Source organism: Tursiops truncatus, chromosome 19, assembly GCF_011762595.2.
Source record: "Tursiops truncatus isolate mTurTru1 chromosome 19, mTurTru1.mat.Y, whole genome shotgun sequence".
NCBI classification, from domain to species: Eukaryota; Metazoa; Chordata; class Mammalia; order Artiodactyla; family Delphinidae; genus Tursiops; species Tursiops truncatus.
Window position 1 is genome coordinate 18964262 of NC_047052.1, and position 27588 is coordinate 18991849.

Sequence of the window (27588 nt, forward strand, 5' to 3'; positions counted from 1 at the left end):
TCTCCAGTCCCTCCCTTCCCTGTGGGCATAGAAGGGCTCACCCTCCACCTTGATTTCTGGGTCACCATCTCTTTTCGACCCTAAGTTCTACAATTCCAGATAAGAGTTGAGGAGTCATCTTGTATTTCTGAGGCCAGAGTAGCACTGATATTTATTCCATATCAAGTTTGAGTTTATCAGTCCTGGAAACAAGAATCTGCATGATAGAGAGATAAAGACACTTGCACAGGACCCACAATTGGCATATGACAGAGCAGGAGTTGCTATGTTGCTTTTGTTACATGTTTGTGGCTGATAATTTTAGGGACAGGGATGTTTTCTGTCCAGCCCATTCTGAGCAGGTAGCCAGCCAGCTGCTCACCTTTTTAGGGCCTTGGAGATATGGATAGGACAGCTGGTGGAAGACAAAGTCTCTTCCTGTCTTTTGAGAAAGTCTGAGCTCATAGGACACTCACATTCTGACTGTCCCCAAGTGGAGGGGAGAGGGAGCATTCAGGGAAACCAAGTTCAGCAGGGAGGTCCTTCAGGCAGGGAAAGGGAAGAGAGTCTGCAGGCCCTGGGACAGAGGAAGCAAGTGCCTGTCCCCTGGCAGCCCCGGTGCAGCAGGCATGGCCCCACAAGGCCCAAATCTAAAAGTCCTGTAGGTGGGTGGGACAATGGCTGTGGCCTTAGTACCAGAGAGGACCCATGACCAGACAGTGCTTCTCACAGTGTTTGCTCCTGCAGGAGATCCTGAGTCCTCGGAATAACCTGGGTAAAGAGAAGCCTAGTAGAGACCAAGACTGAATTTCCCATCAGCCTGGAATATGGGAGCTCCCAGTAGGATTTATGCTTGATTTAAAGGAAATAAAGAGGGCTTCCTTGGTGGCACAGTGGTTAAGAATCCGCCTGCCAAGGCAGGGTACACGGGTTCGATCCCTGGTCCGGGAAGATCCCACATGCTGTGGAGCAACTAAGCCCGTGTGCCACAACTACTGAGCCTGTGCTCTAGAGCCCGCGAGCCACAACTACTGAGCCCACGTGCCACAACTACTGAAGCCCACGTGGCTAGAGCCCATGCTCCGCAACAAGAGAAGCCACGACAATGAGAAGCTCGCACACCCCAACGAAGAGTAGTCCCCGCTCACTGCAACTAGAGAAAGCTCATGCACAGCAACGAAGACCCAACACAGCCAAAAAATAAATTTATAAATAAATAAAGGAAATAAAGAAAGAAGATGTTATTATTACTACAAGTACTACTATTTGGCTGCACCGTGGGTCTTGTGGGACCTTACTTCCCCGACCAGAGATTGAACAGGACCAGGGATTGAACCCGACTAGAAATTGAACCCAGGCCATTGACAGTGAGAGCGCAGAGTCCTAACCACTGGACTGCCAGGGAAGTCCCAGAAAGGAGATATTTTGAGCTCTTATACTTCACACTTTATATTATGGGCCACAATATGTATACTGTATTTATTTGTCTCTAGATCTGTCTTCCCCTTAGCCTGTAATCTCCCTGAAGGACAGGGATCTCGTGGGTGTTCCCCATGGTATGTCCAGTGCCCAGCGCATACTCATTAAAAAGTGTGCAGGCTGACTGAGGGTCTCCCTGAGAGTGGTGGGCTCAGGGGGGAAACTGGAGGGGAACACCTCTGGGACAAGTTAGGATTTCGAGAAGACAAGCTGTGGATTGGGGGTGGGGAAAGTGGGTTTTTGAGAAGAAATGTTGGAAAGGAACGGAAAATGGTTGGGCTAGGACGCCAGGGGGTCCGGGGTGAGCCCCGCCCGGAGCCAGGGTGCCGGGGCGACGTGACGCAGCGCGGTTTGGCCGCTGTGGGGCGCCGTAGCCCGCGCCGTTGCCAGGGGAACGGGCCCGCGCCGGACTAGGCCCAGCCCGTCTCAGCCTCGCCCCGCGGTACAGCCAGCCCGCTCGAGCCGGAGCCGGAGGACTTGCGGGCCTAACCTCCCCCGCGCGGCCCGGGATGGGGCCCCGATCCGGGGCGCACCGCCTCCGGGTCTCGGGGACCGTCTCCGCTGCGAGAGTCTGAAGCGCCGCCGCCCTGGGGTGGGTGGACGGCCAGGCGTGGGGGCTGAGCCGCTGAGTGACCTTGGCAAGGCCGACCTGGCTCGGTCGACGACGCGCAGGTGAGGAGCCCCCGCTGCAGTTCTCATCTCGAAGCCTGGCCTGAGCCACGGGGCCAGAGCTGCCGCCGCCCGGCCGAGCTCTGCGCCTGGATCCCGCGGCCTGGGCTCCAGGTACCGGGCAGAGCGCCCGGCTTCCTTCTCGCATTCATCCGGTTCACAGATTTGCATTGACCGTCTGCTGTGTGCCAGGCTTTTTGCCAGGCGCGGGGCCACGGAGGGCTCCAGAGAGGACGCCGCGGTTCTCCAGAACCCGCAGTGTTAAGAAGGGGCGGGGCGGAGGGTGCGGGGAGCAGGCGCCAGATACACGACTAAAGTGATTTCAGGTCGGGTTAAATGCTCTGGTGCTGAAATGAAGGGAGGTGGTGAGGGAGGGTCCGCTCTATCATGTGACATTTAAGCCAAGAGCTGAAGGTTGAAAAGGAGCCAGCATTGTGATCAGGGTAACGGTGTTTCTGGAAGAGGCAAAAGCAAATGCAAAGATCTGGAGGGAGCTGGTCCAGAGGAACAGCAAGCATGAGGGGAGCCTTGAAGGATGCGGTGGCAGTTTCAACTTTATCCTAGCAGGAGAAGGAAACCATTGAGGAGTTTTGATGAATTTCAAGTTTTGAAAAGCTCATCTCACTCTGGTGAGGTGAGCAGTGTGATTGTGACAGGGCACACCAGGAAGTCAGTTGAGGGCAATCCTAGTTCTGCCAGTCTAGCTGTGCCTCCTAGAATTTACTTAGTCTCTCTGAGACTCAGTGTCCTCATCTGTGAAAGGGGCATATTGTTCTGCATGTTGTTTATGAGGGAGAAAGTGAGGGGCCATTGGCATCTGAGACCAATGACTAGAGAGGCCTATGAGAACAATTTGAAATGATAGGACCTACCTCAGAGAGTTGTGAGGGTTTAATAAGTGAATTCCATCAAAACACTTAAAGCAGTGCCTAGCACAGAATAAATGCCCTCTAAATGCTAGTGATGGTTATTGTTATTGTTGAAATACCGTAGGGGAGCAATGACTGGGGCTTGGATTAGGGTGATGGCAGCAGAAATGGTAAGAAGTGGCTTAACTTCCTTTCTTGAAGGAGAACTGGATTTAGAGATGGGTGAGGGGTGGTCCCTGTTTTTGTGGAACTGGTGGTTCACAGTGGGAGACGGGTTTGTAAACAGATAATCACCATGAGATTCAATAAAAGCAACATTGGTACTTAATTAGCCAGGTTTTTTTCTTTTGTTTTTCTTACTTATCTGTTCTGTCACAACTTTGTTCTTAATGACAGTTTCTTGGTGGGTGTTCCTCAAGGCTTGCTTCTACCATCATGGGAGTTGATTTCCTGGTTAAAATCAAAAATGCTTGCCTCTGCTCACTGGCCTTGTTTCAGCTCCAAGTTGCTCCCTTCTTCTTGTCCTCTTTCCTTGGCTTAACTTGAATCCCAAATAGTTTGCAGTGGTTGCTTCAGGAAGAGAATGGCACAGGAAATGTCTGCAGACCACGTCAGCTCAGGAATGACTGAGGTTTCAAGCTTTTCCTGCCCTAGCATCAGACTTCTGCGTGTTGTTGATGTGAGGAGCCCAGCCACATATGAGGCCAATGACTAGAGAGGTCTATGAGAAAGGCTTGAGGTTCCAATTCATTTTCTGGGAGGAGTTGTGATGTGTATCTCTTAGTCAAACTAGCCACTTCCCAGAATCTTAAGTCCAGAGACTTCTTTGGCACCTGTGGGTAATTCTAATAAACAAAGTACTTGCCCCTTGAAAGTTCTTTTATAAATGACATTTTGTGCTGTAAAACAGTGTGCACCATGCAGCATTTTCTTTCCAGCCCCTCCCTTAGATGGTTAAATTGGGCATCTGTTAAATCTCAGTGAAAATGGGTTTAAAAGTAGATCCTGGGAAAAAACCAGAAAACTTGTTTTGAAGTATCCATAGAAAATCACACACACAGCAACCATAAATCCTCTAGCTAAAAGAAAAGATGGTTGGGAATGAAACCTTCCTGTGGCATGCACCTTCCCTTTGGGTTCTGGAGTCATGGGGAGCTGAGCTGACCTTCAGCTGAGAACTGGAACAAGGTCCTGCCCAGCTGCTCCTCTGTTGTGCTGCCTGGTTGTCTGATTCCAGCTTTAACAAAAGCCCTAACAGCTCACAGGGAGCTCTTCAGCTGAACAACTCAGGACTTCTTCCGAGAGTGAGAAAGCATTGAACTAAAACTGAGTGCTTTTTTGTTGCATGGTTGTTAGGCAAGATTTCCTTGTTTGCCTGGCGCAGTACTGGGCTCTAGATCACACGAGCACATTTGGTCCACATGGCAGCCGACTGGGGCCAGGAGGGTAAGAGATGACACCCTTCAGTTATTTATTTGATGTATTTTTTTTTTCAAAAGTAGTACATGCACATGGTAAAAAAAAAAAAAAAAAAAAAAAAAAAAAAAAAAAAAAAAATCCAAACAGCACCAAGGAGTACATAGTAGAAGCAAATCTCTCTCATCCCCAGCCACTGGATCACCTTCTCACAGGCTATCCCTATGTTTGCTTTCTTGCATTTCTTTCCAGAGAGAATCTGTGCATATAGGAACGTAGGTGTCTATCCATCCACCTTGGTTTTCACTCACTCGCAGCACACTCTACAACTGTCCCACATCTTGCTTTTCTGCTTAACTGTGTATCAAAAGTCATTTCATCCCTCATTATTTTTGATGTTATATAGCATTCTATTGTGTGCATGTGCCATATATTTGTTTATATTGTTTTTTGTCCTTTATTATTACAAACAAGACTGCAATGAATCTTTGTGCACTTCATGAGCATATGTATAAGATAAATACCTAGAAATGGAATGTCTTGGCTCAAGGGTATATGTGTTCTCAAGTTTGGTAGACATTACCAAATTGCTTTCCAGCTAACCTTTTTGAAAAATAAATAAAGGAGAGATCCAAAGAGATGGCTTTGTGAAATTTGCCCACCAGGTTCCTCAATCTGTGAGTGGCAACGCAGGGACCAGAACTAGGCTATGTCTCCAGGCCTAGCCCTCTTCCCTGGTTCCAACCTGTTTCTCCCTGTTGGTAACTCAGATCCCCAGGCCCTCCAAGCCCCCACATCAGCCCTGTCATCTCTCTTCTGACCCCATCACTGTACCTTCCCAGTTCTGTGGCCTCTACCGACAAACCCTCTGGTAACTAAGTAGATTCTTTCCTGAAATTCTCAGACATCTTGCAGAAATGCAGGGATGCCTACAGACTCTCCAGGGCTGGTACTTTTCACCTCAGTCTGGTTCTTTTACAATGCTGTTCATGAATCTCAGAACAGCATTCCTAAATATTTTTTTTTGGTGAGAGTAGAGGTGGGCAAGTGGGAAGTGGACCAGTCAGGTAACTATTCTGTAGTTCATAATGAGAACCTGAAATGGTAAGATTTTCCTCACTTAAATTAGGCATATAAATTAAGGTAGCCTAACCTTATTTGGAAAATGCTATTTTAGACTTTTAGCAAGTCAATGTTAACATAGATTATTGTCATCCTAGCAATGGCCTTCCCCTTGTTGGGACAGGGAGGGACCTGCACAGGCCCTCCAGCCTGCCTCAGAAGCCGGGTGGGCCCTTGGGTTACCAGGGCAGTGGCTACCTTTGGCCTAACACTCCACGGGGCCTCTTTGCTCTTGTCTTCTTTCTGTCTCCACCAGCTTACCTCTGTTGTTTGTTTGTGGCAGCAGAAGGTACTTGAGAATCTTTTGTCAAGGTCCACATACCTCTCAGCCCACCAAAGATGCTGCAGGGCATCAGGGAGCTTGTGGGCTTGACCCCCACTTCTCACCCAACTCCTCCCAGTACACAGGGCTGCTGGGCTGCTGCCCTCCCTAGGCCAGCCTGCTGTGGTGTCACCACCCCCCATGCCTTTTCGCTTCTTGCTCATGCCCTCCTTCCCAGTGTGAATAGAAAGCTTTCTAAAAACATCCATCACCTTTATGTCAACTCCCCTGTTTAAACTTTCTGTGATTCCCTGTGGCTCTTTCAACAGTGCCTAAACTTACTCACCTGGCCTCCTGTGATCACCTTGTTACTGAACCAAAGTCGGATCTGCTTGCCCAACACGTAGCAAAGCCAATCTGCTGACACCAGGCTGTGGTGAAGGCAAGTACAGTGTTTACCGCAGGATGCCAAGCAAAGGGAGTGGGAGACATGCCTCAGGTCCACTCCAGCTTGGTCTTTGAGTTAGAATTTTCTTTTTTTTTTGGTGGGGGGAGGGAGGAGAACAAAGAGGCTGGGATTAATCATCGTCCTGTGACATTTTTGTGACATTTCTTAATTGTAGTTTCAGGAGTCAGAATGTCTCTGGTTTATGATTCTTTGGCCAGGTGGTCCATGGCTCAGGGATCTGTTAGCTCATCTTGCCCTGGAGAAACAACCTGAGTTTGTACATTAATGATGACATCTATAGTAGCAATTTTAGTACATTAATGATGTCATCGACAACAGCAGTTTTAGTCATGTGACTCTGGTTGTTTAGTGTTCAGTTAGCACAGGATTGAGGTCAGAGGTGACTTGAAAGGGAGTAAAGTTTTGGATAGAGAGGTTAATCATAATCTTGGTTAGGGAACTTGGTTTTAGGGGCACTTGGTTTCAACCTAGGATCTGACCCTGCAACTTCCCAGGGCTCATCTCTCTCTCTCTCTCTCTCTCTCTCTCTCTCTCTCTCTCTCTCTCTCTCTGTGGATCTTGCTCTCTGACCCCAAACCCACCCACTCTGTGTTCTGTCATACTGAATGGCTGGCCCTTGCAGGGCTGCCAGAATACCCATTCACCCACTTCCCTGAAATCTGTCTGGGCCCCCAGAAAGCAAGCCCCTGAGGGCAGGAACATGGTCTCATCTTTAACGCACAAGGGGGCTGGACCGCAATAAGCACTGACTGGGCCAAGGCATGAGTGCACAAGCTGGCCATGTTGTCTGGTAGCAGAACCGCGCATCTTTGAATCTGGTCTCCTAGGGAAGTGCTGAGAGGGGTAGGACAGCCAGAGAAGTCCCTGGGTCTGGTGACAGTGCCTGGTCCCATCCATGCTTGAAGCCTCATCTTGGATTCTCTCCTACCTCCAAGCCCTTTTAATCAAAATTTTGGGGGCCAAAAGAATTTGTGGCCACCAACTCCACAAGGGAAAATATCATCAGTTAAGAGTTGGTTGTTTCAGGCTTTTGTTGCAGGTGGCATGGTACCAGGCTGCCACCCCTGCAAGGGACTTACACCCAACAGCACCATCCCCTCATCCATGGCCTCATACAAGTGGTACCTCTCTGGGCCAAGGGTACTGGGGTTCGGTATCAGAGCAACCCCTAAGGCTGTTTGTGGTAGGCCCCTGGCCTCAGGTGGTGACTCCTCCTGCCTCAGGTGTCAGGGTTGCAGCAGCACTGGGGGTGCCTGTGGCCACTGCCAGCCCACTCTGGCAGTGAGAACCTGTCAGCTAGCCATGTACCTCTGCTTCTTTCTTTATAAACTACCTCAAGGTGTTGGGTTATTCAGGTGTGAGGATGGCAAAGAGAAAGTCAGGACTTAGGAATCCCAATTAATGGGTTCCCTTCAAAGAAGTTGCCCTGGTGACATGGCTGGAGAACCTATGTGGAAGCCACAGGGATTTGTCCTCCTGAGCAGAACTGCCCAGCTCAACTGTATACACTGGGCTTGACCAGTGTTTGTTTCTTTGTTTCCAAAAATCAAGGACAAAGATTTGCCACCTCTGGGGACATTCCAAATAAAGTGAGGCCAGCTTTTTGATCATCTTTGTCATCTTTGATCAAAGCTGAGAAGTTTAGAATGGCAATCCAGTGGCCCAGCTCTTATGACAATGTGTTCCTTGGGACTACTAACTTAAGAAAGCGACTTGAACCAACCCCATCACTTTGGGCATAACCTCATAAAACCTCACAGAATATCAGATGCAGTAGCCTCCTCAGTCTGGAGAGATGAGGACACCCCAGAGGGCTATTTTAAGGGTAATCATAACGTCTACCATTTAGGGAACATTTATGTGTCAACGCTTTACCTACAGTTTTGCTGATCTATATACAGCCCTAGGTAGGCATCCCTACCCCTGTTTTTCAGATGAAGAAACTCAAGCCACTCAGCTAGTAAGTGAAGAACCAGGACTTGAACCTAGATCTGTTTCCTCCAAAGCTGGGGCTCTTTTTTCACCTTTCATTGCTTTTTACTGAAGACAAAGCAAGTGACCAAAGAATTCCAGTGGAGTCCCTGGGAGAAAACTAGGGTCACTCCATTTAGCTTTGTGATGAGGCTACTCAGACTCTCCAAGTTTGGTTTACAGGAGGCTCTGGGCCTCAGGTGGGATGAAGGGCAGAGTGGCTGAGTGTGAGTGTCTGGTAGCTAGGGTAACAGCCATGGGGCTGGCGTGGGGCGGGGGGTGGGGGTACGGGTGCCTGGCGACTGTGCAGATTGAAGACAGGGCAGAACGGCCCAGATGGCTTTGGGTGAGTCAGGATTCCTCATCATTTACCGTGCCCGCATTTCCTTTTATTTCAGATGTTTTCAAGTCAGAAAACATTTACTGAGCACCAACTGTGTACAAGGTATGTTCTGGGTGCTTGGGGGAGGGGTTGTGGGGAACAGAGGTGAATGAATCACAGTACCTTTGCTGCCCTTAGGGGGAGCTGGCATAACAGGGGGGCAGACATGGAGATGGCAAAGTGTTCCAAACAGCAAAGTGACTTGCCCAATAAAGACTGAGCGTGAGGGCCCCCTGACTAACTTGGGACATCAGGGAAAGCTTCCTGGATGAGGTGATGCTTGCAGTGGGCTCTGAAGGTCAGGTCACATTTTGTTGGGTTTAGAAGTGAGGAAGGTGTTCAAGGCAGATGTGCTGAGCAGGGTCTGCCATACCCTTTGGCTTAGTCAGACTCCCTGGCCAACAGGCATGGACTCCTGAAAGGAGAGTCCAGCTGCCAGGGTTTTTTCTGCAGCTCTTGACCTTCCCACCAAGAGCTCCGAATTGGCCTGTCTACCCAGGTGGGGCACTGCCTGCCCAGGCTCTGGTCCCACCTCAGGCCCAGAAGATACTGGGGTTGGGCTCTTTCTCCTGTAATGACAGGCCTACCCGTCTGCCCTGCATGTATCTTTGAGCACTGAGTCAGCTCTTGGGCTGAGTGATGGTGGGATGGGGGTAAAGAGTGCTGCCATCTGGTGGTTTGGCTCTGACCAGGCCTGTCTTTCCCTGAACTCCCTCAAGTGAGTCAAAGGCATCAGTTCACTTTTTTGTTCTCACTGTACCAGACCCACATTTACTTAGAGAAACATGGTCATTTCCACTGCTGGAGGGAACCAATGAGGATTCCTCCCCTCTCTTGTGTGCTGGCTTCTCTCCAGCCAAGAAGCCCCAGGTAGCTTATCTGAGGCACAGGGGACATGGTTCAGGGTCCCCTAGTCCTTAAAGGGATTACATGCTTGCTGAGGGGCAGAGGCCAGGTCCCTCTTTTGAACACCTCCACTCCCTGTTTCCCTAAGCAAAGTGTAACGGGGCCCTCTCTGACACTTGCATTTGGGCCTCAGGACAGAGGTGACTAATCCTGACAGAATCAGCATGTGTTCTCATCGCTCTGGCCTCAGCCTGATATTGTTACCAGATGAGAACATGTCTTATTGGGTTTAACTCTGATGGCTGTGGAGACAGAGCAGAATAACAGGCAGTCACACTGTGAGCTGAATAAACCCTGGAACTTCCTACCTTGTCCTGGCTAGGACTGGGGCCAGAAATTGCTCTGGGGCTTTGAGACTAGCACTCTACTGCCATCCTTCCTCACTGCCAGGCTCCTCTTGCTAGGGCCCCGGATTCCCCTGCAGAGTAGCTGGAGATGGCTTCACATACTAGCCTGCCCCTCCTGCTGAAACCTGACTGCAGGCACGGGGCTCTGGGCTCCAGCCTGGGCCTCCTCAGGCTAATGATCTTTCTACCCTTTCTCCCTCTGGAGATGAACATCTGCAACAAGCCCTCTAACAAGACAGCCCCTGAGAAGAATGTGTGGACAGCACCTGCACAGGCCAGCGGACCCTCCCCGGAGCTGCAGGGCCAGCGGTCCCGCCGGAATGGGTGGAGCTGGCCCCCTCACCCGCTCCAGATTGTGGCCTGGCTGCTGTACCTCTTCTTTGCTGTGATTGGCTTTGGGGTCCTTGTTCCCCTCCTGCCTCACCACTGGGTGCCTGCTGGCTATGCTGTATCCTTGGGAAAGTGTGGGACTGGTACATAGAGGAGTGGGGACAATGGATGGAGGGACATGGGCGAGGCCTGAAGCTGGGTTCCAGAGCCTCAGAGAGTGCAAATGGGCCCTGTCTCTGCCTGGGGGGACCAGTTGCCTACCTGCCTGGCCTCCAACCCCCATCTGACCCCTCTGCCTGATTGGGTGAGGGAACAGGCCTAACGAACCTTAGAGCGTTGAAAGCCCCACACAGATGGGAACCTCATCAACTGAGGTACCACGAGAGCAATTACAGAAGAGAACCTTAAAGCTCTCTTTAAGCTAATTGTGTCCAGAGCTCAACAAGGGATAAAAGAGAGTAACTTATTCCATTTATGAAATAATTTTTCACTTTTTGGAAAGAATAATGGTAGAATTCCTTTACATGGTAAGTTTCCTGGTACATTTAAAATATGGTTTTATTTACAGAGATTATTATGCTGTACCCAGGACTGTTTAGGAGCTCATCGATTTTATAAATCAGACTCTTTTAGGGTAAGGTTGAATTGACAAGAGGAGGGACAGATATGCCCTGGAAGCTCCTGGGAATTGTGACAAATATGAACTTGCCTGAACTTAGTGATGTGACTGCCCCAGCCCTGGCCACGACCCCCAGGAGCAGAGGATGTGGCTGCAAGTCTGGGCGGTAGAGGGGCTGCATGTGGCCATGTGCCCCAGTCCAGAGGGTGCCCATGAGAGTGTGCCTTGGTGTGTGTGCTTCATGGAGATGGTTCTGTGGGCCTCTGGGAGAAGGTGGCCTAGGGTGAGCTAAAGGAGTTAGCAGGGATGAATTTGAAAGTCTCAGGCGTAGAGTCAGCACCCTTCACCTCAGCCCTTTCAGAGCTGCACAAGGCTGAGCAGCTTCTGCCAACTCTCCGCATCTTAGCCTCCTCCTCTATCCGACAGGAGGAGTCCTGCCTGCTTCCCAGGCAGGGGACAAGGAGCACACAAGGATGTGTGTGTGTGAGCACCGGAACATATGAGCCATGAATGTGAGCATGCTCGCTTGGGAAACCATAGAGCCCCTGGCTGGTGGGTAGCCAGGGCAGGTGGGTGGAGAAAGACTCGAGAGAAGGTTGTTGGTCTCCGACGCCAGCAGTGTCACTGAGGGGCTTCCTGGTTCACTGGGGCCCAGGGCCTAGTCATCAACTTTGTACATGAAAACTAGACTTTCTCTGAGGTGACCAGCAGGGCTTAGTCAGTGCTCTTAAGTAGAATGCTTCATGGAACATTCCTCCCATGATCCAGAATGGGTACACCACTCACTCAGGACTACCTGGCTTTCTGCCATCAGTGTACCTGGGAAGCCAGATTAATAACCACATGTTTTGGAGTGAGCAGAATCAGAGCAAATAACAGTAACCAAGAATAACTAGCATTTATTGAGCACTTATATGTGCCAGGCACTGTGCCAACCCCTATACATGGATGATCTTGTTCAACTCTCATAATAATCTGTAAGGAAGGTGTTCTCCCCACTTTCATAAAAGAAATTGGGGCTCAGAGAGATTATAAAGTGGTTTTTTTAAATTTTTATTTATTTTATTTTTGGCTGTGTTGGGTCTTTGTTGCTGCACGTGGGCTTTCCTCTGGTTGTGGCGAGCGGGGGCTACTCTTCATTGCGGTGCGAGGGCTTCTCATGCGGTGGCTTCTCTTGTGGAGCATGGGCTCTAGGCGCTCAGGCTTCAGTAGTTGTGGCGCGTGGGCTCAGTAGTTGTGGCTTGCAGGCTCTAGAGCACAGGCTCAGTAGTTGTGGCGCACGGGCTTAGTTGCTCCGCGGCATGTGGGATCTTCCCGGCCCAGGGCTCGAACCCGTGTCCTCTGCCTTGGCAGGCAGATTCTTAACCACTGTGCCACCAGGGAAGCCCTCAGAGAGATTAAATGACTTCCTGAGGTCACACAATTGCTACCCAGTGAGGCCAGAAGGACTGCTCAGGCAGTCTGACTCTGAGGCAGCGGGATGGTTTGAGGGTTTTGTCCTCCCCATATTTATTGCTTTGGGCAATGCTGGAGGCTCTTAGAACCACCTGGTTTGGCACTCCCATTTCCAGGCCTGAATGGTTCTCTGTCCTCCCATCAAAGCTACCTTCCTTCTGCAGGCTCCCTCAGGGGTCCCTGCAGAATGAGGTAGGGTAAGGGTGTATACCAAGCACTCACCTTGCACCTAGAACTTGCCTGGGCCCTAGGGTTGCAAAGATGGGTAAAACAGGGCCCCAGCTCTAGGTGTTCCGCTTCCAACAGGAGGAAAGCCTTGTAGATTGGAGATCATCACATGGTAAGTATGGGGGTAGGGATTCATACAGCAGACTGTGGGTGCAGGAGGAGGGCCACGTAGACCAACATCACCACCCAGATGCACCCACCTGTTGCTCTCAGCTCCCCTCCTTCCCTCTTCCTGGCCTCTCTAGGTACTTTTGGCTCTCTGCCCCTTTCCTTATCACCTATATCCAGTCAGTCATCAAGTCCTGTTGATTTTGCCTCCTAAAAATCTATTGTATTTGCCCTCTTTTCTCCCCACTGCCATCTGCCTCTTTTACCTAGATGACCATTTTGTTTCCAAACAGGTCTCCCCACACATGCTCTCACCCTGGCCAGTCCATCTCTATCCCTGCAGCCAGAGTGCCCTTTCAAAAAACAAATATGATAAAGTTACTCCCCAGCTTAACACCCTCTAATAGCTTCTTCCTGCCTTAAGGTTCAAGATCATCATGGCTCTCCACATTCTGGACTCTGCTTATCTCCCCAGCATCTTCTTATTTTATTTCCTCTGTTGTTCTCTGTTGCAACAACACTGGTCTCTGCCTGGAAGCTCCTAGCCTCTCTTTCCACCCCAATACCCAGCTAAGTTAGAAGTCAAGACCTAGCAGCTCATGGGCCAGTTTGGCCTACAGATTTTTTTTTTTAATTGAGGGATAACGAACACACAAAATGGACATATCTTAAGTATTTCTTTGGCAGGTACATTTAAAAAATTATTTATTTCCTTGTCAACATTTAAAAAATGAGGCGCCTCATATATCCGGACACAAATCCATATTTCTGGTTCCTTCTGAAAAGCCAGAATTTGGTGACATGGGCTCTCTTTCTTGCATGGCACCAATAAACTGAGCTGGAACCACACATCTAGTTGGGACTCTGCTTGTTCCCAGTACCCAGCCAGGCCCCCTTTCCTCTTTATATTACCTGCCATGTTCCTGTTATCTGTTTCTCTCTAAGTCTCAGCTGAGATGATACTTCCTCAGGGAAACTTTCCAGACCCCTTCAGACTAGATGAGGTCACCCAGTTACAAACTCACATAGTCCCCTGAACTTTCGTTATTGCAATCAACCTACTCTGTGTTTTCTGCCAGACTGTAGGCTCCTTGGGGCTAGGGACAAAGTCTGTCTTGCTCCTGCCATATCCTCAGTGCCTGGCATAGAGAAAGACCTCAGTAAATAGCTGAATGAATGAACCAGTGGGGTGGGGGGGAGGGAAGAAGTGTTGGAGCAGGCAGGAAACTAAATGTTTGCCCACATTCAGTGTGTCTGAAGAGAGCCTGGAATGGTAAGGAGTAGTGGTTGGTGATACCAGAGAGGTTTGAGAGGATCCAGAGGAAAAGGGGCCGTGAACACTGAGCTGAAGAGTAAACTTTAGCTTGAGAGCCACTGCAGGAGTTTAAGCAGGCAAGGCTTTAGGTTTAAGCTTTTCAGAGCTCACTACCCAAGTAAAGGGTACTCAAGGGGATGCAGACATGAGAAGCAGAGTCAGGAGACTATGGAATAACCCAGGCAAGAGGTGACAGCCTGACCCACAGCCAGGGCCGTAGGGATAGAGAGGTTGTGTTGGGCCACAGGATTGTCTCTTTCAGCTCTGGTATAGCACATTAGGGTGGGGCCTGGCTCCTGCAGACATGTAGGAAAATTTGGCTGCTAGGAAGAGGAAGAAAAAAAGGAGGTTGGACAGCTGATGGATGGAGGAGTGATGGAGAGATGATGTCTACTTGGCTAGCAAGAGGATGGATGGATGGATCGACAGATAGCTAGATGGAGGGTGGATGGCTGCCTGGGTGGAATCTATTAGTGAAGTTTTACGCATTCACTTTGCAGTAAGTTGTCAGCATACTGTGTCCAGCATTTGGTCCAACTGCTGAGCCAATAGATCCTGGAAGATCTGCGTTTCAGGAATTAGCCATGCTGCCCCCTGGCCAGCCCCTGAACATGTTAGGCCATCCCAGACATTCAGCCCCAGGCCTCCAAGTACCTGGACTCTAGACTGGGGAGGCAGTGGATATATGAGGCCCTGTCTGCAAGTGATTCTCCAACTGGCCTGGCTGCTGGAAGAGGATGTCTTCTTCCTTCTCAGAGCTGACTTCCTGTGAAAGCAAGATAAACAAGCTTAGAACTTATATTTTGGGTCCTTCAACCTTTAGAGGATGATCTCTTTCAGTCTCATTTCACCATTTAAAATCGGAAACCAGGTCAGATTCTGAGGTAGGATCAGCCAGGGCCTACACCAGGCCTGGATTAGTGAGGCCAGGGCCCTGTAGTTGGTCTCCTCAGCAGCAGCAGGCAGTGCTGGCTTGTGAGCTCCATTACCAGATAGCCCCTCTGCTCTTCCATATGGGGCGCAGGTATGAGGTGGCACAGGTAGGAGGTGGCACAGGCAGAGAGTCTCTGCACTGGGGAGTCACATGTAGGTAGAGAGCAGTTCTCTGGCCACAGGAAGCAGAAGTGGGGCTCTCAGCCGGCAGTGTGGAGTGAGTCTTTAACCTGTTGGGCCAGTGCATGGGCGCCATCTTTGCTGGTCACCTCGTGGTGCACCTGACTGCTGTTTCCATCGACCCAGCAGATGCCAATGTGCGGGACAAGAGCTATGCTGGGCCCCTGCCCATCTTCAACCGCAGCCAACATGCACACGTCATTGAAGACCTGCACTGCAACTTGTGCGACGTGGATGTGTGAGTGCGTGTGGACTGGGTGTGTGTGGCCGATGAGTGTGCCCGGGGAACTGCCAGTGGGAGCTGAAGGCAGACAGGGGCATGCCCAGGCTTTACAGTCATTCTGAAGCCTCAGAACCCTCTTATTTCACACAGTCAAGAATCTTAGTGGAGTGACAGAGAACTGGGTGAGGGAGAAGGTGATTGGAAACAGAAGATGAGGAATAGCATTTCCAACAAAGTAGGACAATTGGCCCTGCCACAAACACTTCTGATGACTAACTCCACCAGTAACCACCCCCCTTCTCTCACCAGCATTCCCAGGTATGGGCAGAGAGGGGAGCAACACTTGACTCCTTACCATGTGCTAAGTGCTTATGAACAACCACCCTGCAGAGTGGGCAACATCTTTCTCACTTCACAGAGGAGGAAGAGTCCAATGCTCAGAAAGGCTGAGTGGCCTGAGGTTGGTCATATGGCTACTGGGCAGCCAGATTCACAACCCAGCCTGCCTGGCCCCGAAGCCAATACTGCTATCCTTGTTTATGCACGAGGAATCTGAGGCCCAGAGAGGCCAAGTGACTTACTCCAGGTCACATTGAGGGGTCAGAATGTACAGAGCCCATACCCCCTTGGCTGGTCCAGACTGCCTCCCTAAGCCCCTCTCTGGAGGATCCCAGTCTCCCAGCCTTAGGTAGGGGATCAGGGATGGGGGTATGGTTCAAGGCTAGCTCCACACTTTTAATATTAAGCCCCAAGCAGCCTGTTGAAGGGGTTCTGTCCACAGGACAGAGAAAGAGCCAATGGCATTAAGATGCTGAGGACTTTGGCATCAGACCATCCTTTCTTTCACTAGACACCAGTCAGCGCGTTGTTCCTCAGTGGATGCCCTGGCAGTTGCTGCGTATTCCAGGGCTCCATTCTGTTCTGGGGGAGGGGGTCGAAATTTATTCTTCCACTGTCCTTTGGCCTTTCCTGGTTCCTCCCTGGGGCAGGGAGACCCTCTTGCATTCCTAATGTAGCCTCACCTCACCTGACCCACTGCGGTGAACTGCTTACTGCTCACCCAGATGTCTGCTTACCCCTCTTCCTTTGGCTCCCTTTGGATTAGCCCAGATAGACTGGGGTTTTCTGGAAGAATGCCAGGAAAATTCCCATAGTCTGGCAGAGAAACAGGGACTCAAAAAATGGCGATGTCAGGAAGAGCAACGCAGGCCCTGGGTCCAGCAGCCTTGCTCTCTTCTGCTCCCTGGCCGGGCAGAGGGGGTCCTTGCTTGGAAAGGAAACTCCGTTTTCGTTTCACGCCACCATCACCCGGGTGCACTGTCCCAGAGCGGGACAGTATAACGCCGCCTACACCTCCTCCCGCCGCTGGGTACACCTCCCGTCCCCGCCCCCACCCCCACCCCCACCCCCACCCCCACCCCGTCTCTTCAGAAGCGCTGCTTCCTCCGGGTGCGCCGCCCCACAGTGCCCCCCGCCAGAGGGCGCGCGTGCTCCCCTTTGACGCGCTCCGCTCTCCGCTTAGGCGCGGGTGGGTGACCCGCTCCAGGCGGGGAACCGGCAACCCCCCAGCCAGGCCGGGCAGCAAAAGGCGGGAGAAGCCCGCAACTGTGCTGTGCCCCCTCCCCACCGCAGGAGTGCTCGTTCCAAGCACTGCAGCGCCTGCAACAAATGCGTGTGCGGCTTCGACCACCACTGCAAGTGGCTCAACAACTGCGTGGGCGAGAGGAACTACCGGTGAGAGCCAGGCCCGGGCCACAGGGGTGCCTGGCGATGCCTGTGTCTGTGCGAGCCAGGGGCCTTGAACCTGTGTATGGGGCGGGGTGGTGATAGGGGTACTTGGGGGACCTGTGCGCTGGTGTGCGTTAGTGTGTGTGCTGGTCTGAGGGTGATGCTCCCGATGGCTTCCGCCTGAGAGCGATGAGGGTAGGTTTGGAGTCTTTCTCCTGCTGGCCCAGGGAAAGGTGGGGAGCCTGTTGGGGGTGGCCGCCTATATTCACATTTGCCCTAAGGCTTTGGCTTCGTGAGGAGTCAGGGCTGTGGGGTCAGAGGCCCAGCTCCCCATCCTAACCACCAGCCCTTCTGAGCTCTGGGCCCTTGCCCAGCTGGAGCACCTGGGTGCTGACAGCTGCCCACGGCTGGGCCCAGGCTCTTTCTACACAGTGTGGCATCTGCCTTACTGGGCGTCCTGCTCCTCGTGCTGGTGGCCACTTATGTCTTTGTGGAGTTCTTTGTCAACCCCATGCAGCTGCGTACCAACCGCCACTTTGAAGGTCAGTGTGGGCTCCAGGCCCACTCCCATCCCCCAACCCTGGGCCTGTTCTGGTCACTGGTTACATCCCTGGCTGAGCACAGTCTGCCTGTGCCTTGCAGTCTTGAAGAATCACACAGATGTGTGGTTCGTGTTCCTGCCTGCTGCCCCTGTGGAGACACAGGCTCCTGCCATCCTGGCTCTGGCTGCCCTTCTCATCCTTCTGGGCCTGCTCTCCACAGCCCTGCTCGGCCACCTGCTCTGCTTCCACATTTATCTCAGTAAGTGGCCCTTGCCCCTACCCCCACATATACACCCACACATGCCTTTCAGGGGATGGGAGTCCCTAAGCTAGAGGAAGTTACCCAGTTTGGGCTGTAGAGCCCTGAAACTATGCCCCTTCCTAGCGCTGGCTCTCTAATGGTGACCTGGTCTCACTCCATGGCTTAGTGTATATGGGGACAATGGTTTTAGCCTGTGGTTGGGTACCCTCCCTCACCTTCTGAACTCCAGGGTTCCTTTTCCATTGCACTGAGCCCTCTCTTCACCCCCTCAGTGTGGCACAAGCTCACCACCTATGAATACATCGTGCAGCATCGTCCGCCCCAGGAGGCAAAGGGGGCCCACAGGGAGCTTGAGTCATGTCCCCCCAGGATGCGGCCCATTCAGGTATAGAAGTGGCCCAGAGGGCTGAGGGAGTGGGAGAAGTGGTGTGGGAGGGGTGGTGGGCTGTGCAACGGTAGCCAGTGACAAGACAGGGCAAAGGGAAGCGGGCCTGGAAGAGCAGCTGGGGTAGGGGGTGCTGGAGGCAGCAGAGGCGAGGGCAAGCCTGTACTAAGCACGTGCCTACTTGCTCAAGTGTGGGCACAGCCAGAGGAAGCCCTGTGTTTCCCCGACCCCAGGGGAAAGGCTCGAAGCATGTGCTGGAGGGCACAGAACATGGGAGCCTGGAAGCAGGCAGGTTGGGGCCGCAGGAGAAGAGAGAGGGATGGATCAAGGACTGGGTCACCAGGATAGAGCCATCAGTTCTTTCCACCTGTGACCCTGAGCCCTTATACCCATTACCTCATTTAAATCTTGAAACAGCCCATGAGGCAGGTAATGCTACCGTACCCATGTTGCAGATAAACAGATTGAGGCCAAGAAAGATTAAGCAAGCTGGGTCTAGGAAGAGTTAAGGTCTCTGCACTCTGAAGCAGGAATCCTCCAGCCCAGGCTCGGGGCCTGGCCAGCCCAGCTGTTGATCAGCCTATCCCCATTCCCATGCCCCTTGGCTTCCTGAGGTCAGCAGCTGGGGGTGGGGTGGTCCAGTCCTTGGAGCCCCCAGGGACTGGGAAGGCAGGGGGCCCAGGCAGGCCTGGTTGGGAAGGCTGAGCCCTGGATCCGAAGTCCTCATGGCAACTGGACACAAACACAGGCTGGTGGGTGGATTGGGGGAGTGCTTGGGACCCCACCTCTCCTGTTCTCATCGCCAGGGGTGGGCCAGGCTGCCAGGCCTGGGTAGGCCTGGGGGAGTGATGGCTGTTGGTGGAGACCCCCTCCCCCCCCCCGCAACTGCCACACTGATGGGTACCTGCCCTGGTGCTGGGCACGGAACCCATGTAAGCACAGTGGCAGCCATCCCGGGAGTGGGCACCATCCCTATCCCCACTTCACAGAGGAGACTGAGGCTCAGAGAGGTAGGCAGGAGACTTTCTCAAGCTTCACAGCCAGTGCCCATTGAGGCAGGGCTGGCCCTGGGATCCCCAGACTTGAATGCTCAGGACCCCTGCTCTGTAGTTACCGCCTGCTTAGGCTTTGGGGCCAGATGTGCCAGCAGCAAGGGCATTTAATACCATCGGAAAATGACCTGAGGGAGACGTCGGCAGAGGGAGAAGGGGTGTGTTTGTCCCATCGCGCAGAGGAGAGCTGAGGCTGAGAGGTGCCATGTACCATTCAGGAATGTGCAAGTGTTGAATGTCTCTGAGGGAGGATTGTAGGGACAGCTGGGGGAGGGGAATTTGAATGGGAACACCCTGGTGGCACCCTCATACTTCCCCAGCTGGCTAGGGCCTGGCTCCTGGCCCATTCTGGCCCCTCAGGCTTCTGAGACCATTCTCTACTGCTGCCCTGCCCTCTGCCCTACACTTCTAGAACCCAGGGGCACCAGGGTAGGCTTTGCCGCCTCTCTCCTGGGCCCTGGAGGGGTGCTAGGTGCACACTGGTGAAGAGGAAATGTGTGGGGGAAGGATTCCCTTGGCGTCCCAGCCCTTGTGACTGGCCTTTGACTCCTTCCTCTTCCCCAGGGCTCCTCTGCTCAGGCTGGCACCCCCACACTCCTCCCCAAAGGGCCAGCCTGGGCAGGTGTTGGGCACAGGGCTTGCCCAGGGTTCATTCTCTGCCTCTGTGTAGCCAGCCGGTGACTGGCTGGGCTCTGGCCCCCAGATCTGCTAGGGCCATCCAGCAGGCAGCCTCCCCACCCCCACCCTGAGCAGGAATGTGGGAGGGGCCCCACTCTGGAGCCGTTGCCCCCAAACATAGGCTTGTTTTAGAGACGGTGTTCCTGTTACAGTGTCGTCTCTGCATTAGTCAGGATGCCCGGGTCTCCATGGAAACGACTGCCGAGTCGCGACAGCTGTCCGGTGCCCTACCCCCAGCCACCCCACATCCTCCGCCAGGCTCCCTTCTCGGACTGTTTTTCCTGGCTTTTGTTTCCTCACCTGCAGTCCTCTTGGGTGTGGCTCGGCGCTTGCTGCATGCTGGGGTGCAAGCGTAGGCCACCCCTGCTACCTCCTGGCTTCAGACCCCTTCACTTTCAGGGGTTGGGTCTGCTACTACCATGGTCACTGTGAGGATCAGCGACTAAACAAGACAGAGAACACCCATACGCCTGGTCCCAGGTGGGGCTGTGGCACTGTTTTTTCCACCACCTATTGCTTCCCTTTACCGGTAGAAGTTGGGGAGACTGCTCATCCCCCCACTCCCCGCCAGCAGCTGAGATTGTGTCTGGTACTCTGAGGACTCAGCTCCGAGGGAACCATGGATTCCTGCAGGTAGCCTCGCAGCCTCGGGTGCACACCCGGGTGTGTGAACTGCCCAGTCTCCCAACTAGGGAAAAACATCGGTTCAGAGATTGGAGCCCTGGGAGGAGCCAGGAGCAGGAGAGGGCCTCTCTGAGTCCCTCTTCTCCCCAACCCAACTTGGCCAGAACAGCTCTAGACTGGGTACGTTGGACACATGAGGCTGGAGGCTTCCTGGAGGAGGTGGAGTTTGACTAAATGAAGTGAGGAAAATGGTGGGGGTGGGGTAAGGTACAAACACAGGTGTTTTAAGCCTCGTTCTGCGTTGGGGTTTTCCCAGCATACCTGGGAAGCCTGAAGGACAGCCCTAGACCTCTGTGCCCAGACCTCCCACAGTGACCAGTAAGGGGGTGTTGCATCCAAGACAGAGTGGGCCCAGGACCCAGAAGGCCCTGGACCCACACCTGGCCTCCCAGCCTCCCTCACCTCCATCTTCCCCAGGAGATGGAGTTCTACATGCGGACCTTCAGCCATGTGCGCCCAGAGCCCCCTGGCCAGGCCAGGCCTGCCTCAGTGAATGCTAAGTGAGTGCAACCTGGGCAAGTGCCACCTCACATCTCCCATTGGCATGGCAGGGCCATCGAGGTGGGAGAAAGGGGTTAGGCCAAAGCCAAGGCACAGGTCTTGGTCCAGGCTATCATGGCCTGGGACAGATCAATGTGCCTTTCCAGCTAGGAAGGGAGGCTTATTTTAGGACCTCCAACAGGGTGGGATTTGAAGGAACAACAGCATCCAGGATTTATCCTCCCACTTCCCCTTCAGCTCCTCCCGGTTCCTTGCCACCCGCGGCCACGTGGAGCCTCCACTGCCCTCCTCCCCAGAGACTCTCGCTCTGCCCCCCCGGATCCGACCCCAGGTAGGGGGGGACTGTGCTGGGCCCCCTGCCCAGGTGGAAGGGGATGGGAAAGAAGCCTCTACCCCTCTCCACTCCTGCGCGTCTTTTGGCGATGTGAGGTCTGGGGAAGGGGTACTCAGGCTTCCCCCTGTCTCTGCAGAAAAAAAGGAAGCGGCGCATGTATAAGGTACGGACCTCCAGAACCTTGGACCGGGAGGCCCCGTTGCCCAGGCTGCCGGGTGAGCGCCCCTTCCTGACCGGATCCTGCTCGGGGAGCTACGAGGGAGGGAAAGGTAGGGCCCTAAGTGAGTAGCAGCTCCTAGTCTCACGTTCCCTTCCGGCCCCATAGGGCCGCGGACCTCCGGCCGCCGCTCTAGCTCGTCGTCGGATTCCGCTGACGCCAGCCCTGCAGGCGCCTACCACTCGGCGTCAGCCGAGTCCATGGACGAGATTCCAGTGGCTCAGACGCGCCTAGGCAGCGCCGGGCTGGCGCTGCAGGCGCGTGCGCCGGCCGTTTTCGTAAGCCCGAGTAGCGGCGATCCCGGTGCGCGGGGCGGCCCGGAAGCCGGTCCCGCTTAGCTGGGACAAGAAACAGGGATGGCGGAGGAAAGGCGGGACAGACTCTCTATGCAACACCCCCACCCCCGCCGTACTGAGTGCACTTTAGGGGCCGCTAAGGGCCGGCGGGATCGGCCCCCTCCCCCACGACTCAGCAATAACAGCCCCACCAGCCGTGATGCTCCAATAAACTTTTTTATGCTTTTGCGGAGTTAGTGCATACCTTCTTAATGGCAAGGGCCACGGGCCCTCCTGGAGCCGGACCATTGCAAGTCAGCCTAGGGGCGGAGGTTGAGGTGGGTTCCCCCCACACACACACCGTACGCTGGGTGGCCACCCAGATTGTCATATGGAGAAGCTCAGGTACGGGGCTCCTGGTTGGGAAAGGTCCTGGAAGCTGCCTGGAGGAGGTTATTTTTCTTGAAGTTAGGGTTTGCACTTGGAGAGAGGAGGGGAAGCAGGCTTTGGGGTCGGGAGGCAGCAGCGGAAGCAGAGACTGCGAGGCTAACACCGGTTTGGGGTGGGAATAAATGAGGACGCGGACCCAGGAAGTCCAGGAGCTTTTCCCTGGCCGCGGGAGAGACGTCGGTGTACCAGCATTTTGGGGCTGGCACTCGTGATTCGTTTACTGTCCCCTCCCGCCCCCAATGACCCGGAGTTGTGACCTGGGATGCCACACGTTCATTGGAGAGCTGTGGTCTTGAGCCAGCTTTAGACCCCACTGTCACTAAGGGAAGGGACCTTCCCACTCCTCTGCACGCCGCGCCCCCCCCCCCCGGCCCCCCGCCAAAGGCCTTCGGTTGCTGCTCTGGGAAGTTGGATCTCCCCTGGAGGCAGGGATCAGCTTTGAACTTCAGGTCTGGTCACCCCAGCCACAGATGCAGCGGGATGAGACTATCGCAGCAGCTCCGCCCCCGCGGAGAGCGGAGAGGGCGGGGTCGGGTAGGTGGAGCCAGCGTGACCTTGGTCACTCTCCCGCCGAGACAGCCCCGGGGGTGGGACTCGCCGTCTCTATGGAGACCGAGAAACAAGGGAATAATACGGCGGAACCGCCCGGCCTGCAGTCCCGCCCCAGAGCCGGCAGGGAGCAGAGCTGCGGAGCCGCCTAGTCTCCTGCGTCCATCGGTCCATTCTTGCGTCTTTCTTTCTGTCCATCGAACGTGCACTGCAGGAACAGCCACGAGGGAGAAGCCGGTAGGAGACCCCGGCGCCGACCACTCTAATCAATATCCTGCACGATAAGAAGGGGGTGGGGTGGGAGCGGCCTGGGAGGGGTCCCAACCCTGGATGGTACCGAGTTGAGGACACCAGCTGAGTGGTCCTGCCCTGGGCCCAAACGTTCCACCCCCCACCCCCAACTCCTTGCTGACTGATTACTCCAGCTGTCCCAGCGGGAGCGAGCGTGGCCTGCAGACCCCTGGGACCGGGGCCTGTGACTTGGCACCACCTGATCAGCCTGAAATTACCAAGAATCCATCTTCTCACAGACAGAAGTGAGCACAGGTGCAGGGTCCTGCTAGGCCCCTGGAACAAGCATCCTGTGGCACTCAAGCTCCCCCAGACTTTACCCTTGGTGAACAAAGTGCGGGTCTCCTTCAGATTGCTGGTGGGAGATTGCAGTGTAGGGAGAGGGAAGGGGAGTGCTGTTTGAAAGGGATTCTGGACCCACCGAGTTGCTGCAGTGTAGGGGCTGTGGGTGATCCCAGTTCCAGAAACTGCAACTTAGGGATGGGTGAGTGTGGTGACCCGGGGAGGGTTTTCAGTGTTAAGGCCAGTGGTAGTGGAAGGCGGGTAGGCAGGCAGGCTCCAGGCTGTGGTCACTGGAGGCTCTATTATAAAAGGGAGAGGTGGAAGATAGTTGCTGAGGACACAACTGAGGGTGTGGTCAGGGGCTGCAGATGTATGGAGAGAGGGTGAGTTGTGAGGCTCTGGTTAGGGGTCTCAGTAAAGCCTGTGGGTGTGTGAACGGGGGACCCAGTCCCAGGGCTTCCCGTGTATGGATGGAAGTGGCTGCAGTGCAGGGCTGAGGGTGTGGTCAGGGAGGCCTCAGTACCAGGCTGTGTTACATGGAGGGAGTTTCAGTGCAGAGCTGAGGGTGTGGTTGGGGACTGCAGTGGGTACTGTGGGCAAGTGTGGGGAAGACCCTTTAGTGCAGGGCTGAGGGTTATTACTGGAGGGCCTCAGTACAGGGCTGTTAGTATATGTGTGGGGCGTGCATGCTGAGGGAATGGCCCGGGGCCCTTTGTCCCAGGGCTGTGGGTGTGGTCAGGGGACTGCAGTAAGGGGTGTGGGGGGGCACTTCAGGGCTAGTGTGGTCAGGGAGGTCTGAGTACCAGGTTAAGGGGTGTGGTCAGTGGGACTAAGGCCGAAGGTATGGAGGGCCAGGGCTAAGTGCACACAGCTGTGAGAGTGTGGACTAGTGTGGTGGTGCTCAGGGTGTGGCCAGGAGGCCTCCATAGAGGGCTGAAGGTGTAGACATTGGGGAAGTGTGCTTCAGCGCAGAGCGTAGGTGTGAGGATTACAGGGCCAAGGCCACGGTCTCACTTGCCGTCATGCCTCTAGGGGCTCATAACTCTACAACCCCCACTCAGGCTAGCCCCTCAATCTCCTGCTCGTCCTAAACTCCACAAATTGGGACGTTACAGCCCCAATGGCTGGAAAGGGGCCAGGAAGCCACGGTTGTGCCCCAGGTGCTGGGAGTGCTGCTGTGCCCCACCCGTAAGCCCATTCTCCAGCCCAGCCCAGCCCAGCAGCACTGGGAGCTTCTCCCTGAGCTGCCCTGACACCATCCTGCCCTTAGCAACATTCTCCAAGCAGTACCACCCTCCCTTAGCAACTGTCTCCAGGCTTCACAAACTGTGGCCAGGCCAGCCCCAAGTTCCCCTTCCCTCATGTTTTTGTTTAATAGCAAATAGTAACAAGGTCCCAGCTGGGCCAGCTGCACCCCTGCCTGTGCTCTGGCTCCCTTCTCAGCCTGGGCTGGGTCTTGCGGGGTACTCATGACCCTGAGAGAGACACTGTCCTCACTAAATACCTGCCCAAGCAGCAGCCTGGCCTGGTCCTGACCCAGCCTGGCATGGAACTCCCAGGGAGGGGGCCCGCTCTGCCACCCTGACTTCCACCCAAGCAGGCCTTGTGCCAGGGCCAGACAAAGCCATGGCCCCAGCTGCTGCTCTCACAGTTTTTCTGGACAGTGCTACTCTGTTCCCAGCCTGGTGCGAGCATCATGATTTCATCTTCTGAACTCTACTCTGAGCCAGGCTGGCATTAAGTGACAGGACCTTTCCTCTCGGGGCTCTTCCTCACGGCTCTGGGGCCCAGTCAGACATTTGAGTACTGGCCCCTTTCTGCAGGCAGCTCCATCTCCAGCTCTGAGGGTATGTGGCAGAAGTGCCTGCAACTTCAGCCTTGCAGGTTTTGAGGTAGAGGCAGTGATGCTCTGTGCCTTGGGGGGTGGTGGGGAGAGCTTGGCTAGGAGGTGACCAAGGTGGGTCCCTAACAGGGTGGCATGGCAGCGAGCACAGATGTGGCTGGGCTGGAGGAAAGCTTCCGCAAGTTTGCCATCCATGGTGATCCCAAGGCCAGTGGGCACGAGCTGAATGGCAAGAACTGGGCCAAGCTGTGCAAGGACTGCAAGGTGGCTGACGGAAAGGCTGTGACAGGGACCGATGTCGACATCGTCTTCTCCAAAGTCAAGTGAGCCCCAGGCATTCCCTGCTTCTGATGTTCCCAGAAGGGGAATTGGGGGGCTGGAACCAGGGAGGATGTGGAGAAGGGGGAAAACTCATGGTGTCCACATATCTGGCAGGGGGAAGTCTGCCCGGGTCATCAACTATGAGGAGTTCAAGAAGGCCCTAGAAGAGCTGGCACCCAAGCGATTCAAGGGGAAGAGCAAGGAGGAGGCCTTTGATGCCATCTGCCAGCTGGTGGCAGGCAAGGAACCAGCCAATGTGGGTGTTACTGTAAGTGCCCTGATGGTCTCGGCTGGCCACTGAGGGGGGGGTATGGGGAATCTTGGCTGGGGTTGGAAGGGCTGGGCTCCCTAACCAGGTACCCCTGGGGGAACTCTGTCCAAACAGAAAGCAAAAACAGGGGGTGCTGTGGAACGCCTGACTGACACCAGCAAGTACACGGGCTCCCACAAGGAACGCTTCGATGAGAGCGGCAAGGGCAAGGGCATTGCTGGGCGGCAGGACATCCTGGATGACAGTGGCTATGTGAGTGCCTACAAGAATGCAGGTACCTATGATGCCAAGGTGAAGAAGTGAGGCCTGGGAAGGCCCCCCCTAGCACGGCTGCCCCTGCCAGAGGCTCAGGCCTGCGCCTAAGGGGCATGTGGAGCAAGAGAGCCCGGTCCCCTCCTTGCTGGATCTGCCGCCCAGCGCTTCCTGCCCAGCCCTGTGGGGTCAGCCCACCAGACCTCTGACCCAGATTGCTCTGCATCCCCTTCCCCTTTTTCTTTCCCCCTCGACTTCTGTCTGTCTGAGGAGAGTCTGTGCCTATAGCCTCACCACCCCAACCTCGCCCCGGGCATGGCTAACCCCTGCCTGCTTGCCTCATATTTAAGCTGCTGCTCTGGCCAAGTGCCTAATTCTTACCCGGACCTCAATAAAGCCACCTTTTGTACCAATATGGCCTGGTCAGGTATATGACAACAAGGGTAATGACATTCACACCCCACGACCCCTCTGTCATCAACCCCTTCCAAGTCGCACTCTGCTGATTCTTCCACTGGCATCCCTGCCCAGAAAAAGACACACACCAGGCCCCTTCCATTAGCACAGGGCCAGGCTGAATGAGGATGCTCTATAGGAAAATCAAAAGCCTTTTACCTCAGCCCTGACCTAGAGTTCTGACATCATGGCTATCTTCCCGCAATTAGGGCCTCAGTCTTGGCCTCTCGGCTTTCACAGCAGGTGGGGGCGATGAGACAGCAAACTCAGATTGGGCTAAGCATTGGTGGGGCCCAGTGCCAGGCCTCAGCTCTAAGCTTGCTGACAGGCCTCCACTCCAGAGGGCTACCAAGGTGAGTCATTCTGGGCTGCATCTCAGAATATCAGAAAATGCAAGACAGCAGACAGTAGACAGTTCAACTCCCAATTTTATAGCTGAGGAAACTCAGGCCCAGAGGGTGAAAGGGCTTTTGCAGAATAGAGGCCAGAACCATGCCTCTTGCCTCCCTGGCCAGGCTGTTTCTAACACAGCAAGCCCCAACGCTGATTTCCAAAAGTGAGGCTGGATGGCCAGCAATAGAACTTGGCACCCAACATCAGCCTTTGACAGGTGAGCAGGGTGTCCAACAGTGAAGGGGCCTCTTCTTGCTGATTCCCTCCCATCTGTTCATCATCCCACGTTGCAGGGCGGTGGCGGGGAGGGGGTCCTCTCTCTGATCCTGAGAACTCCTGGGAGCTTTCAGATCAACCTTTTCTCCCCTCTGAGGTTCTCAGTGTTAGGCCAGAGTTATTCCCAAGTCTAAGGCTTTGGGGCCAACTCTCCCTCCTTCCTGCTGACAAGTGGGCTGGATGGAACTCAGGGACTGCCCAGAGTCCCTAAGAGTGCTAGAAAAGGCTTAAAAGGCACACATTCACAAATATTTTTTCTTGACCCAGATAATAAAGCAAAGCAG

General features: G+C 54.1%; 1 protein-coding gene across 24 annotated transcripts; it reads left to right on the forward strand.

Moving 5' to 3' along the window:
- The first annotated feature begins 1837 nt into the window (after positions 1–1837).
- On the forward strand, positions 1838–26592 carry TPPP3 (tubulin polymerization promoting protein family member 3). 24 transcript variants are annotated; one of them, XR_012328315.1, is made up of 16 exons: positions 1839–2130; positions 8635–8681; positions 10043–10319; positions 15102–15277; positions 15572–15722; positions 16785–16996; positions 17408–17532; positions 17615–17791; positions 18067–18179; positions 21011–21093; positions 21332–21425; positions 21565–21643; positions 23027–23156; positions 23345–23455; positions 25465–25658; positions 25771–25924. XR_012328315.1 is itself a non-coding variant. In XM_073796929.1 (15 exons), exons 2-14 carry the CDS (start codon positions 8635–8637, stop codon positions 23457–23459), a joined length of 1779 nt encoding a protein of 592 aa, XP_073653030.1. In that variant the 5' UTR covers positions 1838–2130; the 3' UTR covers positions 23460–23465; positions 25465–25599. The 24 variants fall into 24 exon arrangements, 12 of the variants coding, with proteins under 12 accessions (XP_073653030.1, XP_073653029.1, XP_073653032.1 ...); XR_012328317.1 differs by lacking the exon at positions 25771–25924 and having other exon boundaries at positions 1838–2130; positions 21565–21697; positions 23134–23156; positions 25465–25603; XR_012328321.1 differs by lacking the exon at positions 25771–25924 and having other exon boundaries at positions 1838–2130; positions 23134–23156; positions 25465–25603.
- The last annotated feature ends 996 nt before the right edge of the window (positions 26593–27588 follow it).